At 41.3% G+C, this 22,210-nt stretch overlaps 1 protein-coding gene and 1 long non-coding RNA gene across 2 annotated transcripts; both read right to left on the bottom strand.

The window, feature by feature from the left end:
• Positions 1-2,658: 2,658 nt before the first annotated feature.
• On the bottom strand, positions 2,659-8,753 carry LOC124628532 (uncharacterized). The gene is made up of 2 exons (XR_006983103.2): positions 3,139-8,753; positions 2,659-2,999 (listed from the first exon to the last, which is right to left on the bottom strand). It is a non-coding gene; the product is annotated as an uncharacterized LOC124628532 (long non-coding RNA).
• An 887-nt stretch (positions 8,754-9,640) lies between these two features.
• Positions 9,641-11,285, bottom strand: LOC128633620 (uncharacterized). The gene is made up of 6 exons (XM_053682952.1): positions 11,236-11,285; positions 10,962-11,086; positions 10,589-10,829; positions 10,477-10,536; positions 10,223-10,387; positions 9,641-10,052 (listed from the first exon to the last, which is right to left on the bottom strand). Exons 1-6 carry the CDS (start codon positions 11,283-11,285, stop codon positions 9,641-9,643), a joined length of 1,053 nt encoding a protein of 350 aa, XP_053538927.1.
• Positions 11,286-22,210: the final 10,925 nt, after the last annotated feature.

Here is a 22,210-nt window from a genome sequence, read left to right as displayed (position 1 = left end):
ACATTTTCACACACACACACACACACACACACACACACACACACACACACACACACACACACACACACACACACACACACTGAAATATATTTGAACTGAACATTTTAATCTTATTGATCTTCAGTAATAAATCACTACAGAGAAGTCGCAGGATGCTGTTTATTTGTTTATTAAACATTAGTTATTTATTTGTTTATTTACATAACGTATAGATTATATTGATTGATTGAGTGACTGTTTGTTTGAGATAATCTTGTTCTGTAAGCTCCTCCCCCCAAGAGGCTCTTAAATCTATTTGTGATAAAGATGTACGGTGGAATATTGTGTGTGCGGGACTGTTAGGGGAAGTCTTTTCATCATCCCGAGTATCGCATATTCATCACAAATTATTCTATCACTGTCATCTGTGCTTTTCTCTAGCTACATAGATATGACATTTATAAAGCAACATTAGGTATTAGAAAAGTGACTGATTGTTAATTGATTGGTCAGTTTGTTGATGGAACACATATTTCCCTACAAGATTTAGACCAAACAAATAAAATAAATCATTGCAGCGCACGATTTTGTCCTTTCCTTCTTCCACAAAACTTCCAAAACCTCATAAAAACGTCTAAATCAGTCCTTTTCAGTGTGACTCTAATATTAAGTATCATACACTTCATATCTATTCCCTGATTGTCATTTACACAACACATTGTTTTTAATGGATTTGGAATCTGTAGGCTTTCATTATTCCACACATAATGCATCTCATTTATCCTAGAAAATCTTAACGAAGCAGACGATGGTTTACAAACAGACATTATAGTACTGAAGTACTTTAAATGAGAGATATGAGAAAGTCTTTGTCTCCACCTGCTGGTCTTCACTGTGAACTTCATCTCACAGAGGAGAAACTTCATGAGTTTAAGAGGAACTAATGATGAACACTTATATGAAATATAACAAAAATAAAAACAAATAATTCAGCATATTTATACATTTAGACACTTTTTACTTCCTGCCAAGGATTAAGATTATACGAGTGCAGACCAGCTGTTTTGCTAACATTAAATAATGTATGTACAGTGAGTGAGCTGTGGTTCCCCTCGAGATTAACAGATGAAATAGTGTATCATTAACACAGCTAGAACTCACAGTGTCTTGGATAATTATTTACCCTCTTGAACATTTCCACATTGTGTTTCTGTCAGTAATGGCACATCAAAAGACCATTCCACTATAAGCTGATCAAAGCCTTACTGTTCTGTGATTGCGCAAGCATAACAAGCAATATTTACAAATCAATATAAAACATGACTGAATTAGTCACTTCGTCTTTTTTATATTGCATGGGTGAAAACGTATTGTAATGATGTTATGTAGCTAATTAATTATCTAGCAAAAGATCAATAACATTAACCGTAGCTTGCAAAGTTCCTGCACAGTTCAGTACCGACCCAAAGGTAGTTCCCTGGTCCCGAAGTATATTATTGTTTTTAAATGTACACTTTATGTTTTGAAATCGGGGATGATGAACATTTCCTGGTCATACTGCGCGAGCTCTGTTCTGAAGTGGTCCCGAGTTGTTCTCCAGTCGGGACAGGTGATATTCCAGGCTTCTGACATGTTTCTTAAACCAATGGAGGAAATATTTAGGACCAACACACGAGTTATGACCCTCAGTTGTGCTGTTAAGTGTGTAAGTGTCCGGGGTTGTAATGTCATTAAACGGTTTCCTTCTTTTCGTTGGGTTCACATTAATCTGTTATTTCTGCCACACTGATGAAATGGATAATAACAAAACTGAAAGACACAAACGTCGTTAATGACACTGCATTTGTGTTTCTTTATTTTATTTCAGTCAGAAATCTTTCAAGGACATGCACATACCAGTGTTTCTCCTCAGAACAGTGCACTGTAGTCAGAGTTCTAGATTTCTCAGGGGTCTGTATGTTGATTGATCTGAAGTTAATGTGGGTGTACAGTGGAACTCATTTAAAGGTAAGAAGCACTGATGCTGTGAGCACTGAGGCTTCTTCCTGACTGTGCAACCATCACTTTAAACCCGTGACCCACCTTGTTGATGTCATCATTTTAATCTGTTATGTGTCTGTGGATGCTGTTTGTTCATGGTTCTCTTCTGATAAAATGTAAAGTGCTTCAGTAAATGTGGGTTATGTATGTGAAGGTATTACGGATGTGACGGTGCTACGATCGACCAAATATGTTGTCTCGAAGTCGGAGTTTGTCGCCTTCACGGCACGCAGTACAAAGGTGTACAAGTTAGAATCAACAGAACTTTATGATTATTAATCAAACACACATTTTATGTTGCAGTAATAAACTCGTGTATAGCTAAGGTTTTGATTTGCATGGCAAGTAATCCGTGTGAACGGAAACAGCTTCGGGATACGCCTGTGATATTACACTGAACCTTAAATAATAATAATAATAATAATAATAACAACAACAACAACAACCTGCTGCAGCCGCATCTATCAGAATCAATCATCATCATCATCATCATTATTATTAGTCATTTAAATAGATGTAAATTTTAAGTTTACATAGTCATTAGTAATGCAGTATTAATTTCCTATTTTTTTCCATACAGAATGTTACGGCTGGCTTGTGTGACCAGCAAAACATCAAAGGGACACAGACACAAAATAGTCTTTGCAAACAGTTTATTTTTATTATAAATGTAAATATAGATCGTCACCTCGAGGATGTCTAATGAGGGAGTATGAGGATGTCTGACTGAGTGAGTGTCAGTGTGCACATGTGCGTGTGTAAGCGTGCGAGAGAGAGAGAGAGAGGAAGCGGACGCGTCCCCCCCGTTATACCCAAACACCTCCACATGTAGGTCTAAACTGATTGGCCACCCAGACTGCTACTGCACTGATATCAGGACCGGAGAGAGTGCTGGGGGTCGTAACACCTCACACCTCCTGCAGTTCCATTACAGCTTTTTGGTCCTCCTGGGCCCTAGGAAAACAGAGAGCTAGAAAGAGCTGGAGAAAGAGTACACAGACAAAATACACAACATAGAGACAGAGAAAACAAATGTTTACACTCTAGACAGCACATCAGCAATGATATCCTTCACACAGGTGTGGGTAATGTTAAGGTGGAAGGACTGTTAAACTCCACCTCATTATCAGTTCTGATTCCGTATCCTGTTGATGAAGTCAAGTGGTCTGTTTAAACCTGGATGGGGTTAGATAATGACCCCAAATACTCTCCAAAATGTTGGAGTGCTGGGACCGGGAACTCTTTCTCTATGGTGGAATAAACTCACTGATGCTGGTGGAATTCTTTTATAAAAACAAACTGGCTGGTCAATTCCATCTGGGCCGGCCTGCAGGAGGACCAGACCTGCCCCGCAGTCCCTGGCATCAACAGCAAGCCTTCAGGTGGAATAAGGTCTTTCCTGGGAATCAGATTGGAAGTACGGGTGTTTTGCCCTTCATGTAAAGAGACACAAAGTCTGGTTACTTACAAATCTGTTGTTCTCAAGAACAGTTGCTTAGTGTGAACCATGCCTCGATCCCATCGACTTTCACAGGATCCTAGATGACATTATAGAGATGCACGAAGCTGGAAGAGACTACACAAGCATTTTAAAGACCTGGGTGTTCATCAATCCATGATAAGACTCTGTCTGCAAATGGAGGAAATTCACGACTGTTGATACTCTCTCTAGGAGTGGGTTTCCTTCAAAGATCACACCAAGAGCACAAAGGGAAATCCTGAAAGAGGTGAGAAAGAACCCGGGGGTAACAGCAAAAAACCTGCAGCAAACTCTACAACCTGCAAAAGTCTTTGTTCATGTCTCCACTGTCAGGAAAAATACTGCATAAAAATGGTGTGAAACCACTGCTGGCCAAAAAAGTCTCTCTTTATGCGGCACTCTTTATGGGGCACTCTGGGTTAGGGGTCGGGATATAGAATATTTAAGAAAGAAAATGCAACATGCAATAGGGAAAGTAGAACCGTTGGCAAATGAATGGGGATTTAAACTGTTAATTGCAAAATCACAAGATATATGTTTCCCTAAACGTCATAAAACAGTACCACTTAAATGATATGGGCTATCATATGTCTTATATCTTGAACAGGTCACGGCTGTGAGATTTTTAGGAGTGATTTTTGATGAGAAGCTGACCTGGGATCTGCATATTGATAAAATTAAAAACAAATGTAAAAAGATTAATAATGTTCTGAGATTTCTGTCAGGGCGAGACTGGGGAGCAAGAAGAAATATCTATCAGGCTCTTATGAGAGCTGCCTGTGATTATGACTGCCTAGCATATACAGTATCTCACAAAAGTGAGTGCACCCCTCACATTTTTGTAAATATCTGATGAAATATTTTCATGTGACACACTGAAGAAATGACACTGTGCTACAGTGTAAAGTAGTGATTGTACAGCTTGTGTAACAGTGTAAATTTACCATCCCCTCAAAATAACTCAACACACAGCCATTAATGTCTAAACCGCTGGCAACAAAAGTGAGTACACCCCTGAGTGAAAATTTCCACATTGGGCCCAAAGTGTGAATATTTTGTGTGGCCACCATTATTTCCCAGCACTGCCTTAACCCTCTTGGGCATGGAGTTCATCAGAGCTTCACAGGTTCCACTGGAGTCCTCTTCCACTCCTCCATGACCACATCACGGAGCTGGTGGATGTTAGAGACCTTGTGCTCCTCCACCTTCCGTTTGAGGATGCCCCACAGAGGCTCAATAGGGTTTAGGTCTGGAGACATGCTTGGCCAGTGCATCACCTTCACCCTCAGCTGCTTTAGCAAGGCAGTGGTCATCTTGGACGTGTGTTTGGGGTCGTTATCATGCTGGAATACTGCATACTGATCATGCTGTGCTTCGGTATGTCACAGTACATGTCGGCATTACATGCTGACATGTTGTCTTCATCACAATCAAATCTTAAAAAGCTCGATGTGGAACAGGCACAGGCACTCAGGATCTGTACTAGAGCATTTAAATCATCACCAGTGACTGCATTACAGGTGGAGACAGGAGGGATGCCGCTGTGTATCAGGAGGGTTAAGATCATGCTGGCATATTGGGTAAATCTACAAGGGTATATCAGGGTGCACCCCACGAAAGCCATCTTACAAGAATGCTCAGAGTTTTATAGGACTAACTTTAATAGCTTCGGATGGTTAGGAAATGCAAAGGCACAAAATGCGGGTCTCAGTCAGCTACAAGTGAGCCCCATTATCGCGATACCAACTGTACCACCCTGGAGATTCATAAAACCATCTGTAGATACAAGATTACAACAAATATTAAAAGAGAATTCTGAAATAGCACCACAAGGGATAACTCAAAACTATATGGACCAGTATCACAATAAATTACTCATATATACAGACGGGTAAAAACAGCCTGAGACTGGCCGCAACGGTGCGGCTTTTTTCATTCCCCGGTATGAAGTAGCGGTCAAAAAAGGGTGACCGATCATTTATCAGTGTACACTGTAGAACTGTTAGGAGTCCTATTGGCACTGCAGTTTTTGGGAAAAAATAATCAGAACCAAGATGTCGCTATAGCTTCTGACAGTCTATCAGCACCATCAAGCATACAGTCTGGGAAAACATCATGCAGACAAGACATTGTCTACCAAATACTTTATCTGCTTCTCATACTTCATGCTAAGGGGCTGAGTGTTCCCTTCTTCTGGGTTCCTGCACATGTAGGGGTAGAAGGAAATGAAACTGTGGATGTACTGGAAAAACGATCTATAAAGCATGAAACAGTTGATATACAAGTACCATTAAGTAGAGCAGAGATCAAAACCATTATAAAGGGACAAGAGCATAAAATACGGCAGGAACACTGGGACACAGCTGACACCGGACGACCCCTACATACCATACAAAAACAAGTAGGCACGAGTGTGAGGCAGGGCAGGAACCCAAAGGAAGAGATGATAGTTACGCGTCTTAGAATAGGGCATGCTGGATTAAATCTAGCATTAAACAGAATAGGAAAACACCCCACTGGACTCTGCACACACTGCAGTACACAAGAGACGGTGAAACACATACTGTTAGACTGCAAAAGGTATGAGGAGGAAAGGACTGAGCTAGAGATGCAGATTGGAAAACAAAACATGACACTAGAGAACTTGCTGGGGAAAACATCTGGGGAAATGCACCGCCCCCTAATGAACAATCTAAAAATACTGGGATAAGTGAGAGACTTTAATAACTTAGTATGAATACCTAGTATATAGTTTGTTTTTTATTTATGTATTATTATTATTATTATTATGATTATTATTATTATTATCATCATCATTTTCCTGCCAGTCTGCCGGCCACACTCCAGTCCCGTAGGTGGCGGTAATGCACCTTCAGGTGGTAAAAACAAACAGAAGACGAAGAAGCGCCCCTTTCTGCTTTTCTCTCCAGAGACGTGCGCATGCTTTTTTGTGTCGCTAGTGTTAATCTCGATTAATCTATCTATTTTAAAAGTAATTAAAATTGTAAAACTTGTACATCGGATTTAAGAAACAGCTTTTCTATCATTTTTACGGTATATCTTTTATATACCTTATATATATATCTTTTATATTTTTCTGTTTAGTACAGAGTCATTTTCCTGCGCGTGAGTTTTGAGAGGTTCCCTGCAGTTTCTGAAACTACGTATGTGTATTTTTGTGCATGTTGTGTGTTTTGAACAAATGCTCGGCGTTCACATTACCATGCAGATTTATTGGTTTATTTTTATTTAAACGAAGTGTATTGAATTAGTTTTAACTTGTTAGCATACATTAGCGATGTACATTTACCTCATTCGCACGCGCAAATAAAAAAAGGTGAATAGTTTTATTAGCATTAGCTCATGTAGCTTTTGAGACTACAAACAGGTAAGTTTATACTCAAAACGTTCAGCTTTTGTCGGCTGTCTACTTTTCTCACGCGTTTCACCGGACATTATGCCGTTCACGCTAGTCGGAAAATGTTAACCGCGCGCTTGGGTTCGCCCCGGAAGTGGAAGGAGTGAACTGCGTTCACTTCCGGCCTCCGCCGCCATCTTTTGTTAGCACCGTGTCGTCAGCTACCTGTTAAGACTGAAGCCCGTCACTTCCTCAAAACAACACGAAGTGTAGTCGTTATTATTATTAGAGTATTCGGCTTACCTCAACATAACCTTTTTAAAAGAATAAATAAAAACTCCAACTAACCGTACTCTGACGCAGTTTCATTTCCGTACCAGGAAAAAGAGTTTTAGTGTAGAATAGATCTGCGTCGGCTCCCGCGACCTGGTCCGCGTACACACCTGGAGTTGTACTGCCCCCGCGCTCGCTGTATTTCGCCACCTACCGTGTGTACTGCGGCATTACTAACTCTTACCCGTTGAACAGTAATGTTACGAATGAAAGAAACGGTGAGGAGATTGACTTCAGTTCGCACAGCAAACTCTTTAATACCTGCAATGTTCGTGGAAAATCGGATCGTTTGCATGAAACAGCTGAGAAACTAGTGCCGAGTTTATTAGAGGATGTGACTTTAGTGTAGAACGCACAACACGTTGAACCTTGAAGTGGATGGACGACGACGACGACAACAGCAGAAGACCACACGAACAGGACTCTGGATCTATCGTGGGTGCAGACTCGCCCAAACGGCACAGCTGAAGATTAGCGAGAATACACTAACCTGGTCTTTTTCCAGTCTTCAGCTGTGTGTATGGGGGGGGAGTGCACCCGTGAAAGCCTCAGATTCCTGTTCCTGTCTAATAGGTGAGGAACCTGCTGAGGTCTTCAGCTGTTGTAGCTCTTCCATTGTGCTGCTGCCTTATCGTTGGCTGATTGAATAGCTACATTCAGTGAGCAGGTGTTCTTATTAAAGTGGATGGAGAGCATTCAGACAGTTGCTTGTTAAATCTATAATGACGATGTCGCTTACTGAAGGTAAATATACATCACTAATGTATGCTAACAAATTAAAGCTACTTGCATGGAATGTGAGTTTATTACAGTAAATATGAAACATGGCTGTAGAACACACTACCTGCTTTTTATGGAAGGTGTGTTAACCCCCTGGGGACGTGAGAATCGCCGGCGAGCTCCACCATGGTCAGACTCCCTTGTATCTTCTTTCTCACGTAATATCATGATGGGGTTTTAACATACGAGCATGACTAAAAGCTGGTGAGAATCTGTAGCGTGTCAGCTTTCAGGCGTGCGTACACAGAGATCATATGAACATCTGTAAATCTTTCAATTGTAGAAAAACTCCAGTATGTCCCTGTAGTGAGAGAGAACTGTACGTATCCGTGCTTCCACCTGTTTGCATATTAATAACATGTTAATGTCAGTCAGTCAGGGGGAGGAGTGAAGCTACGAGTGTGTGCTGGTGTGAAACAGGAGGTTCTCTCTGATGGGTGGAGGAACATTCAGGAAGTCTGGTGCTTTACAGCAATTCGAGTGTATTGAAGTGTACATTGCCTTTTATTTCTCTGATGTTTGCTAAATTGCTGAAATAAATGTGAATTTATTATACGTGTGAATCCTACAATAAAAAGGTCAAATGTGTAAAGTGTGTGTGGTCGTCATTATTGCAGACTGAAGGAAGTACAAAACGCCAAAAGCTGATGTTTCTGATTATTATACAGACTCCTGGTTTTCTAACAGACAGAATATGAATGGAGTACGTTGAAGTGATTTTTATTCATTTTATTTTTTTAATAAGGTTTACTTCATTTTCTGCTTTAAACAGCATTTAAACCGCCAGAACTAAATCTCTCAAGGTTCACCCCTAGCCATTTTATTCATTACTTTCATGTTTAGACCTAAATGTGCTGAATCAGTTTTAAGCAACAGGTTAATGAAGGACTTGTTTTTCTGTTCAACCCTGCCCCAGTTAGATGCTTGTGTTTAAAAATACTGTATAAATTATTCATAATTGTGGCTCTCTTCTAGTTAAAATGGCTAAATACATCAGTTTAAAAACAAAAACCGATTCACCATAAAATAATCCAAGTTCACCTAATTGTTGTGATTTTGGCAGCGACTACTTGTAGTGTCCAGACAGCCTGCGTTTTATCACTTTAAGCTTAAAACAGTTGATCAAGTCGGTGGTTCCCAAACTTTTCCAGGGCAAGGCCCCTCAAATGGCATTGACATTTGACTGAGGCCCCCCTTTTGCAAGATGTCTTTAAAATACATTAAAAATACAGACTTCTGAATATATCCCCCCCTTTTTTATTTTTATTAATAATGACATCTTACATCATTGCATTACATTAGGAATTGTGTGTGTGTGTGTGTGGCTGTCTGAGAGTGAGAATGAGAAAACATACATTTATCGCACCAGATTGTTGAGGCCCCCTGGTGGCCCCCACTTTGAAAACCACTGGAATAAGTCACTAAAATCAGCTCCATATTCTAAAACTGCAATATTTTACACCAAATCAGGGATTTTATTTGTTTTAACCTTCTAATTCACATGTTTAACAAATATAACAGTATTAAATCAGTACAACAGCTCATTATATATATATATCACGTGGCGTGATAAACACATTGTAATGTAGCAGTGCTGCTATGCTAAATAAAAGCACTCTGGGAACACTGCTCAGCCAATCAAATTAGTGGACAGGAACTAACTGTTGTGTTTACACGGTGTCATCACTGACAGGGGGAGGGTTATACATGGTGTCGTCACTGACGGGGGGAGGGTTATACATGGTGTCGTCACTGACGGGGGGAGGGTTATACATGGTGTCGTCACTGACGGGGGGAGGGTTATACATGGTGTCGTCACTGACGGGGGGAGGGTTATACATGGTGTCGTCACTGACGGGGGGAGGGTTATACATGGTGTCGTCACTGACGGGGGGAGGGTTATACATGGTGTCATCACTGACGGGGGGAGGGTTATACATGGTGTCATCACTGACGGGGGGAGGGTTATACATGGTGTCATCACTGACAGGGGGAGGGTTATACATGGTGTCATCACTGACAGGGGGAGGGTTATACACCGTGTCATCACTGATGGGGGGAGGGTTATTCATGGTGTTGTCACTGACAGGGGGGAGGGTTATACATGGTGTCATCACTGACAGGGGGGAGGGTTATACACCGTGTCATCACTGATGGGGGGAGGGTTATTCATGGTGTTGTCACTGACAGGGGGGAGGGTTATACATGGTGTCATCACTGACAGGGGGGAGGGTTATACATGGTGTTGTCACTGATGGGGGGGAGGGTTATACACGGTGTCATCACTGACAGGGGGAGGGTTATACATGGTGTCATCACTGACAGGGGGAGGGTTATACATGGTGTCATCACTGACAGGGGGAGGGTTATACACCGTGTCATCACTGACGGGGGGAGGGTTATTCATGGTGTTGTCACTGACAGGGGGGAGGGTTATACAGGGGGAGGGTTATACATGGTGTCATCACTGACAGGGGGGAGGGTTATACATGGTGTTGTCACTGACGGGGGAGGGTTATACATGGTGTCATCACTGACAGGGGGAGGGTTATACATGGTGTCATCACTGACGGGGGAGAGTTATACACGGTGTCATCACTGACGGGGGAGGGTTATACACGGTGTCATCACTGATGGGGGGAGGGTTATACACGGTGTCATCACTGACAGGGGGAGGGTTATACACGGTGTCGTCACTGACGGGGGGAGGGTTATACACGGTGTCGTCACTGACAGGGGGAGGGTTATACACAGTGTCGTCACTGACGGGGGGAGGGTTATACACAGTGTCATCACTGACAGGGGGAGGGTTATACACGGTGTCATCACTGACGGGGAGGGTTATACACGGTGTCATCACTGACGGGGAGGGTTATACACGGTGTCATCACTGACAGGGGGAGGGTTATACACGGTGTCGTCACTGACGGGGGGAGAGTTATACACGGTGTCATCACTGACAGGGGGGTTATACACGGTGTCATCACTGACGGGGAGGGTTATACATGGTGTCGTCACTGACGGGCGGAGAGTTATACACGGTGTCGTCACTGACGGGGGGAGGGTTATACACGGTGTCGTCACTGACGGGGGGAGAGTTATACACGGTGTCGTCACTGACGGGGGGGAGAGTTATACACGGTGTCATCACTGACAGGGGGAGGGTTATACACAGTGTCGTCACTGATGGGGGGAGGGTTATACACGGTGTCATCACTGACCGGGGGGTTATACACAGTGTCGTCACTGACAGGGGGGGGTTTACACGGTGACATCACTGACGGGGGGGTTATACACGGTTATCCACAGTGTCATCTTAATTATCGATTCGTTGTTGCAGCTGTAATGTGAAGAGAAGATTTGTGCTTTACGGTAATGTATCTGTGATACATAAAGGTCTTCTTCTTCTTCTTTTTCTTCTAGCAACACCATTGCTGTGTCTGAAACCGCGCACTCGTTCACTCATTCACTATTCTACATAGCGAATGACACTGGAGTCCACTATATGGGGAAGACGTGGAGGAAATGAGTGAGCGAACTCAGAGAGAACTCGGTCATGGACATTACGGATTGTATCGTAAAACTGTAAAGTTCATTTTCTCATCGTTCATTTGTCACGTTTATTGTATTTGTTGATAAAGAACAAAAACTGCTTGTCATTCTTATTTACTATTAGGCTTATTTATTATATTTAATAAATATTTATTATATTTATAAGTAAAAAAAGAATAAAAACACTGCGATCACATTTCTTTTATTGGTTTGTTTTAAAAAAGTAGAAAAGTAGTATTTTTGCTGTGTTTAAGAGTCTCGAGGTTTTTCCTGTCAGTGTCCTCACGCTGACTCCTGAGGGAAACCCGCCGTGAAACCTGCTCCCTGGAGATAGTTTTGGTTTTGGAGAAACTTCTTTTTCCTGAAGAGAAGGAAAAGGCAGATTTCAGAAAGAATAACGAGTTTAAGGCGTGCTCTGTTGGCTCCAAGATGCCATCTATCATTAAGAAGACAGCAACACCTTCTCTAATGTGTATGTGAATACTGTACTGTGAAGGTGTTAACTAATAGATGTGAACAATCCACCAAATTATCATCTGATGTGTACAGTTGGTCATTTAAAAGTTAAATCACAAACTAAGTGGCTGAAAATAAATCCTGTGCCGATCAATAATCTTTATCATGTGATTTGAAATATCTCGATATGAAGTATTTCATATTAAAAGTATTTTAATTTAGAAAGTTACGCTTACATTTGTAGAAGTTGTTCCTGCCCGCCATGTTTATTTTTCTTTTACGTTCTACCGCCGCCTCGCGTTGGAGTATGGGTAATAGTGCGTTGGCGAGAGTACATCTGATGTATCTTTATATTACTTCCTGTTTTCTGAACATCTTTATATTACTTCCTGTATTCTCAACATCTTTATATTACTTCCTGTTTTCTGAACATCTTTATATTACTTCCTGTTTTCTGAACATCTTTGCATGATATAGTTTTTTCTATTTTGCTTCCTGATTGTGAAAAATGTATTATTTATTTATTTGAAAAATATTTATATTCATTACTGACGTGCTCTTAAATAGGGCCGCACTTAAGTGTGAATTTTTGTTCACGACTGTACCACTGCAGCGCTCATACTTTCCCCTCTCAGGTTCTGTATCGCTACAAATTTATTCGGGTGGTTTCACGTTTTTAAAGTTGCTCAGGATGAAAGGCTCTGCCAAACACCTGCATGTAAATGGTGATGCAAATGTTTTGTCCATCACACCAGACTGGATTTGTTTGTCGGAGTCATGTGACCTCCTGGCCAAGCCTTCAAGACCTTTTTCAACATAGCCATGTGAGAGATGTTTCAAAAAGAGTTTCCATGTCTCTGTGTTATGCGTACCTTCACTGGGATTACTTACAGAACATAATTCATCTTGTTTCAGATTTCACTCTGTCGTGAAACATGGCACAGCGAATGAGCTCCTACTCACTCTCCTTCTTCTCCAGTAAGTGCGGTGTTATTGCTTTTATTAGTGGACTTATAGAAACTTGGCATAATGGTGGAATTTTTTATTATTATTATTATTTTCATTGCTTACTTGTGAATGTTGTGTGGAGTTGGGCGGGGCTGTTACCTGAGCTCAGGTATGAATAGTAAAGAGGTAAACAACTGGCACCTCATTCATATTCAGTGAGGTTGAGTGATTGGCCCTGCCTTTATCTGTTCATGTAGTGGAGGAGTGAGGACGTCACTATGCTTTTATCTATTTATTTCTCCATCTAACTCTAGCTCCTAAAACATTCCGACATGTATACATACCCCGGACCTCAATGAAGCACTTTTAGGAACTAAATCAGTTTGTTCCCAATGGATGATGTGAGTTTTTAGACGATTTCTGCAGACGAACATGACTACAGTTTCAAATCTGTGTGTTTTTAAAGCAAATTAATAACCTGCATGTGAACCTGACCTACTTCCTGTTTCTATATTACAGTAGCTTTGTTTGTGCTGAAAATAAAACTGTAGACTCTGTCGTCATTCTGTGGAAAGTTCATGAAATGTAGAGACTTTTAGACACCATGACATAACCAGCACCATCAGTCAGCATACACTCAGACCCCAGAGGTTTAAATACTCTATTCTCCCACTTGTGTTTTTTAACAGGAAGATGTCTTCAGAGAAAAAAGATGAGGATCGTCATCCCAGCAGTCCTATGGTGTCAATCAATAACACCAACGGCTCTATCAATAACAGCACCATCAACATCACCCCAATCAACGAGGCACCAGACACCTCCACCCTTGGCCCCATGGCTGCAGCCACCGCAGCCACCGCAGGCACCATCATTGGAGCCCATAAGCATGTAAGTCCAGGACCTGATTCTTACTCTGTGGAATATTTTACATTTTCTCGTCATTTGATACCATTCTATTAGACAAAATGATTAATTTTGTGGATTATTTATATTATAATTTATTCTGATTGTATGTTGTTTTTTTAAACAGCTGGTAGTGAGACGTTGTCCAGGTATGTTAATATATTCTTTATTTTAAAATAGTGCTGTTTGTGTAAAGTGTGTGTCTCTGTTTGTCTGTCTTTCTCACGCCCAATTAAGTTTGGTATTTTTAATATTAAAAATAATAATAAAGAATAAATGGGTGTGTGAGTGTGTGTGTTATTGTGCCCTGCAATGGACTGGCACCCTGTCCAGGGTGTACCCCACCTTGTGCCCCATGCTCCCTGGGATAGACTCCAGGTTCCCCCGCGACCCTGAAGAAGGAGTAAGCGGTAGAAGATGGATAATAAAGAATAGTTCAATATCTTTTGCCTCCCTGTTTCTCTCTGTCCTTCTCTCTATCAGGGAGTCCCAGAATCCTGGCCATGTTCATGATGGCTCAAGCAGTCAGCTGCCTTGGGTTCCAGCTGTTCCATGGGTACAGTGCTTTTGAGCAGCGTTGTAGGTATGTTCTAAAGAAATCACATCAGGGAGCGGATCTGTGGTCTAAAGCAGTGGTTCCCAACCCTTTTTCCTTCAAAAGATGACCCCTTGTAAATCTTTAGCAACCCCTAGTGAGGGTTGTGACCCCTGGGTTGGGAACTGCTGGCCCAAATTTTGCCTATTACCTGAAGACACTTAACATAGAAACAGATACTCACATATTCAATTGGAGAAAGAAAAATAAGACACCAGCCGTGAGTGAGAAGAAGCAAGGGTCCAGGTTTATTCGTTCCGTTCCACCACACGAGTAAGAACGGCATGTCAGATCAGGCAGTACTCTTTTGGCAAAATCCTGACAATAGTTTTCGCATTTTCCCTCACACATAGAAACGATATACAATGACCAATAACATTCTATGCGGTCAAAACGGTTGGCATATTGGTAAAATTGACCTGCAGAGACATTCAAAAAGTATCAAAAGGCCTCTGAGTGGCGTAGTTTTGTAGTCATATCAAACATCGTGAGAGATGTGTCTTTACTTGAGGATGTAAGTCACGTATACAAAATTTGGAGGTCATATTAGACAACACTCCTGATAGAGACCGATGAGAGACGCCGTCTTTGTTTTGACGATCGCGAGAGCTGTTGGTTTAGCACAGGAAGAGATTAGATCTTACATCGAAGGCATAGCGCGAGTCTGTAAAAATAGTGATTCTTTGACTTTCAGATATCGTGCACGCACGAATTTGTGCTGAATTAAATGGCTATGAATGTGCTTCAGTTACCACATCTGGTAAACAGTTTCTTTTAAACAATCATGATTTTCAGGTAAAGGAATGGTGTCAATTTAGCAGACAAATTTAATGGTCAAATTTGTGGTAGCACAGAGAATAGTTTCATAACCACTTCTGCGCTGAGGCGTCATGTGTTGTGTTTCAATGTTGGATAATACCTGTTTCACCTGTGCAACACCAGAGGGTGTCAGAACCAATCATTCTGCATCTATTACCCAAAGAGCAGCACTCTCAGCCACTGCACGCAGACACGTGCGGGTAGTCCAGCATGTTCCTGTGCCACCCCCGGAGTGTTAATGGGCAGATGGTAAAGTTCCGTGTAGTCTGGCAGACCCAGGGCTGGAGAGAGGAACACGAAACAGTGTTTTAAATGTTTAAATGCAGAAACAGTCTCAGATGTGTGTGTGTCACATGAGTATGGGTCCCAGGAGTCAACGTGGATCGAATGTTCTACGATGGCCCTGAGCTGTTTTGTAGCGGGCAGTTGAGAACGCCATCCGGCCATCCGACAGCCTTCTCTGTCCTTTTGATAAGAGAAAACACAAACATTTGACTTTGTTTAACATAGGTGCAATATTGCACTTGGAACCTTGAATCCTTTGTGAGCCAGGTGCTTCAGCAGTCTCAAGGTTGCAGTTCAGCAGCAAGCTTCTGACTGGCGTCGTCTGTGACATGGAAATCTTGCAAAGAGTCTCAGAGCCTTGTCTCACCACACAAGAAAACACAGGGCCAACGTGGCCCTTCGGCAGGCGTGTCCAGGTCAGCTGGCGCCCCCTTGCGTAAATGCAACCAGTGGCTGAACACTGAAACCAAAAGAGCATAATCTAGCTTGCTAAACCACGCATGGTGTGAAGCTATTAATGTATTAGAAACAGGAAAAACACAACATTGAAACACAGCTTCTGCCTGAGGTCCTGTGTAACTCGTCACGTGACATCAGGCTTGGGAACAGGATTTAACAGGTGTGTTATACGGGCTCACACAGGCCTTCGAATCACCTTGCTGTAACAGAGAATTAACAATAACATCAATATCAAGGGCTTTCGATTCAGATAAGGGATATTGTTGCTTTACATACACAGGATGAGAATTTTTTGACTTAGCTGATAGGACACTGCATGTCCTTGTGGTCTAGACAGTTAGGCAGAGTCTGTAACCTGGATCTGATTCTGATTGAGACATATTCTGACAAATTGAGCTGATTTAGGAGATTTACTGCATTTCCACAATCAGAGGTTTAGAAATTTAGAGCCCGCAAATGCAAAATTAAAAAGAACACTACGGCATGTTTACAAATTCATGCAAAATTAATTCATGATCCAAACATTATAATAATTTGTACTCATTTTCATAACAATCCCTGAATATTATATACAATGGCAATAATAAGAGTCTTTCGTTTGGATTCCTTTTTTTAAAAAAAAAAAAAAAAAACAACCTGAAGTCATTTTAAATGGATTTTACTTTTCAGTTTTTTTATCTTTGGTTTTAAGTACCTCGAATTCAAGTGTCAGCTGATCAATTTTATCTTTGGTCAGGCAAAAATGGTGATATACCTGAGCGAAAAACAAAGTGCACAGACTGGCATAAAAGTTCGCTCCAGACCGATAAAATCAAGAATACTGATTGATTTTAACTTTTGCAGAAATATGTTTAAATATTTATTTATATATTGAGTCACCTTGACTTTAATGTGTAGTGTGAAGTTTGATAACTAAAGAATTGTAAAAAGGAAGAAAAACAAAATCTCTCACACGCGCTCAGTGTTTAGATGAACGTCATCATGGAATTCAAAACACTTTCATTCAGTTTCCAAACAGGGAACCACACGGAATTCGAATTAAAAGAATGATTTGGAGCTCTGGTGCGCATGCCCCTGACCAGCCGTGTACACAATCTAAATATGGAACTGTATACAATCCGCTCAATACGGTCTCAATCCAGTCTCCTGGTGTCATGCCCGAAGATGGAAGAGCCTGCTTTTATATATTACAGGTCTAGAAGTTCTGATTTACACAACGGGCAATCTGGCAGATGTCTAAAATATTTACAATGTTCTTGACAGCTCCCCAATTTTTAAAACATTCCTACAGCGGTTATTGATTCCAAAGTAATTATTATAATATCAACAGTCCCACCGGACTCGCACCCCAAAGTCTGTACCAGATTCAAACATTCAATGAAATCTCACAAAGTTCTGTGTTACCCATCTCAATCTGAAGATCACGCACGCTTTTTTTTTTTTCTTCTTCCTTTCACACAGAAGCAGGCCTGCACAGAAAAGAACACACACTCACTCACACTTATCTCCAAAACTAATTTTTGGAGTTTATCACACACGCATGCATGCTCTCACGCCATATTATATTCACACACTGTTACACCTATTTATATTATCACGCACACATTTGTTAATACATATTCATACACCGGGCACGCTTCTCTTGACGGGTCCTTTCCCGGAGTTGCGTGACCCGGACCTGGGCCGAGGATTTAACCCCTCTCTATCCAGCCCTGGAATCTTTCACCAGCGGTATTAGGGGTCCCCACCAAAGCAGCCGCCACCTCGAGTGGCCGGTATCTGGGGTTCGAGGCCTCATTTCCACCTGCCTCTACTGCAGCCCTGGAATCTTTCGCCAGTGGTATTGCAGGACTTTCACTCACACAACACATATACAATTTCATTAAACAACCTTATACACCTTATACATAACCCTTATACAATCACATATCGGTTCTCACTTCTCTTACCTTTTCTCACTCACTCAAGGTTCTTTTGGAGACTAACTTAGTCTTTCTTCCCACCCCGGGGCGTCCCACTCGTGACAACAGATCACTAAGACAGAGCTTTGAAATAACAGGCGTCTGCAATGCCTTCTTTCTACACGGCCTATCTGTTGCCTTAGAGAGTGAAGTCCCACGGGAGAGATTACAGATGTACTGGTCTTAAGCCAGTCCCATCTGGGGTGCCAAATGCTGGCTCAAATTTTGCCAATTACCTGAAGACACTTAACATAGAAACAGATACTCACATATTCATTTGGAGCAAGAAAGATAAGACACCAGCCGTGAGTGAGAAGAAGCAAGGGTCCAGGTTTATTCGTTCCGTTCCACCACACGAGATCCACACAGTTTGAGACGCCCCAAAATGCGATCTCAAAAACCAGAGCTGAAGTTCTTCTATTTATACAGTTTTCTTAGGTTCAGGATGACCCAGACACCAATATGTTTAGAGTTAGCTGTCCCAGAACACCATAACGTATGTTAACCCTTATCTTGCAGGTGCAGCTTGGCTCTAAAATATATTTTGTTTTGTTTCACTCTTTAACAATAACCTGACCTTGTCTGTGTCACTGTGACTGGATTTTCATTGAGAACGGACACTTTCAAACACACCATCTCAACATTATGAGTCAATTTTATGTTTGTTCTACATTTCTTTTTTTGTTTTCTTTTTTAGTGCTTGCATGTACATTACCCTGTAAGAGTTTTTCATGAAACAGAATATGAAACAGATTAATTTCTGTTTTCTGCATACAAACCAGGCCTGTGTGTGTGTGTGTGTGTGTGTGTGTGTGTGTGTGTGTGTGTGGGTGTGTGTGTGTGTTGTGTCTTAGGTGAACATCTGTTCATACAGTCCACCAGCCCAGTGAATTCTCAATAAGATTACATATTACTCATACTAGGTCTCCCACGTGTTTATTTCATGTCTATTTTATATACAACAGAACCACTGCTCTAAAGAACACACAAATGATAAAAATGGTATCCTATTGGACATGGAGTGACTCTTTTTCTGTTTCTGTATCCCTACAGAGAGAAGGCTGCCAGAAAAAAATAAATTAATTGAAGATTCAGCATTACGTAATGGATGGAAACTATTCAACAAGAAAAGCTGGAACAGAAGGGGCCAGTCATCAGAAGACACCAGTCATCAGAAGACACCAGTCATCAGAAGAGGCCAGTCATCAGAAGAGGCCAGTCATCAGAAGACACCAGTCATCAGAAGACACCAGTCATCAGAAGAGGCCAGTCATCAGAAGGGGCCAGTCATCAGAAGACACCAGTCACTTCTTCAACCTGCTTCTGATACATTTATCTGCATATGTAAATGTAATGAAAATTATGTACTGCGAGTTCGAATCCTGACGATGCCATTGCCATCCATGTCCAACAGAGCAGAATTGGCCGTGCTCTTAGGGAGGTAGGGGTGGCATATTATATCTCTCATTCTTTCATTTTCTCATTCTCCCTCTCTCTCTCTCTCTCTCTCTCTCTCTCTCTCTCCCTCCTATCAGTCACAGGGACCAACCATGATATCACGGGTGTCTTTGAGCTTGTGCATGTGGAAGTGGGCGGATAGTGCTTTCCTTTGACTGTGTTATGCCTCCCTCTGACATTGTATGAGCAGCAGTTGAAAAGCACAGAGGAGACCTGATTAGAGGGTGGGAATTTGGGAACTCTATATTATATATGTATTATTGTGAATAGTTTTCTATCCTGTGTAATGCTGAAACCTTGTGATGTGTACTGCAAGTCCCATCACCCTAATAAAGTTTTATTCTCCCCTCTTCCAGCCATTCATATTCAGGGTTGATAGAGCTGTTGTTGTGGATAAAAAATGTCATAAAATAAACATAAGGGAGACCTAGAATCCAGCAAAAGGCGGACATTGACGGATTGGACACTTTAAAGATCTTTAAGAGCAGTAGTAGTCAAAAAAAGCCAAAAAGAGGTATACGAGCTGAGCTGAGGAGTGCTAATACACACACACACACGCTCGTACAGTCAAGGGCGGGCAAGTAGACACAACATACACACACACACTCTCTTTCTCATACACACACATGAATAACTTTAATAATATCTTATAGTAATAGAGAAACTCTATAAAAAAAAACAGAATAGTAGGATATGCAGGACAGTAGAACTGTAATGATATTAAGAAGTTGGAAGTACAGTAAACCGCTTTTCAAGTAGTATAAATATATATAAAATAAGAAATATAGTGCAAATATGAAAATAAATTAGAAACTAGAAATACAGGAAAATGTAAACCTACTCATGACTCAAATGGTGAGGGTTCTTGGCTCGCAAGGAAGGCCTTAATTTTAAGAGAAAACCATGAGGAGCCATTTATAAGGGTAGCTGAGTCAAGCTGACCCCGCGAGATAAGAGTGAGACCAAGGTCTCTCTAAATTGTTTTGTCTCTCTCCACTTCCGAACCTAATGTATAAATACTGAAGCTTGAGCTCCAGGTGTCAGATCACTTCTGAGAATTCTCATCGGTGTGGATCTCGTGTGGTGGAATGGAACAATAAAGCTGGACCCTTGCTTCTTCTCACTCACGGCTGGTGTATTTTTTCTATCTCAGAGGTAGATGTGAGTATTGGCTTCTAAGTTGAATTTTAAATGTTTTTGGGTAATAGGCTAAATTTGAGCCAACATTTGGCGACCCAGATGGGACTGGGCTAAGATCTACATGTCTGGAATCTCTCCTGTGGGACTTCGCTCTCTAAGCAACAGACAGGCCGTATAGGAAAAGGCATTGCAGACGCCTGTTATTTCAAAGCTCTGTTTTAGAGGTCTGTTGCTACGACTGAGAAGCCCCGGGGTGGGAAGAAAGACTAAGTGGGTCTCCAAAAGAACCTTGAGTGAGTGAGAAGAGGTAAGAGAAGTGTAGATTGTAGAATGTACTTTTTATAATTGTAATAAAGAAATGGTATATGTGTTGTGTGAGTGAAAGTCCTGCAATACCGCTGGAGGAAGGGAAAAAAGGTAGAAAAAAGAGAAGAGAAATAGAGAAATACTCCAGGGCGGGGATAGAAAGCAGGTGGAAAATGAGGCCTCAGACCCCAGATACCGGCTACTAGACTAGACTAGCAGACTAGTGGCGGCTGCATTGGTGGGGACCCCTAATACCGCTGGAAAAAGATTAGATAAAAGATAGATAGATTCGATTCCAGGGCTGGATAGAGAGGGGAATAAATCCTGGGCCCAGGTCCGGGGCGTGCAATACAGCATGTCCGGTGTATGAATGGAATATGTACTAACAAATGTGTGTGCTTAAAATATATGTGCTTATAATATGAGTGTGGTGTGAGATCGTGTGAGTTTTGGAGACAGGGAAAATGTATTTATTAGTGCTCTGAACATGAGCTCCATACCTAAAGTATTGGATAAGTTGGATAAGATTTAGAGAAAAGAAATTTTTTTCCTTTGGAGAAAGTTGGATTTAATTTGTATGACTGTAAGCTTCATGCATACGGAGCTGGTATGGAGGTGCTTTATACTTTGAAAACTTCATGTAGTAAAATAAGTGTAATAATGTGGAATACAATGTGTGTATGGGAGCTTGCCGGCGTTGTTGATAGAAAGGGGTGTATGTGTGTGTTCCTATCTGTTCTTATCTGCGCAAGCAGGCCTGCCGTCTGTGTGGAAAGAAAAAAAGGACAAGAAGAAAAATGTGCGTGTGTGCGCACTTCAGATTGAGCTGAGTAACACAGAACAGTGTGAGATTTTATTTATTTGTTAAATGTTTTGAATCTGCTACAGACTTTCGGTGAGTCGGGTGTGACTGTGTGTATAATTAATTTGGTATCAATAACTGCTGTATGAGTGTTTTAAAAATGGGGGAGCAGTCAAGAACATTGTAAATATTTTAGACATCTGCCTGATTGCCCGTTGTGTAAATCAGAACTTCTAGACCTGTAATATATAAAAACATATTCCCAGATTGTGTGATCCAGGGAAAAAGGAAGACTAAAGGCGGAAAAAAAGTGTGCATTTTCAGGCCCCAGAAGCCATTGTTGAGAAATGAATGAGTCCGACGCTCCAAATGTGGAGGAGAAAGTCCATTTGGACCTTTCATTTATATTCCATAAATTAAGTTATAATAAAGGATTTCTCTTTTATGATGTGTGAGCAGAGAGATAAAAATAATAATAATAATAATAATGATTTGTCTATATTGCTCGTTTCATTCAGTGCCGTGTCTATAAATCCCTGCAAAGATGTTAGGTATA

The sequence above is a fragment of the Ictalurus punctatus genome, chromosome 9 (genome assembly GCF_001660625.3).
Source record: "Ictalurus punctatus breed USDA103 chromosome 9, Coco_2.0, whole genome shotgun sequence".
NCBI classification, from domain to species: Eukaryota; Metazoa; Chordata; class Actinopteri; order Siluriformes; family Ictaluridae; genus Ictalurus; species Ictalurus punctatus.
Note: the sequence above shows the minus strand (reverse complement) of the source record. Positions and strands in the feature narration are given on the sequence as shown.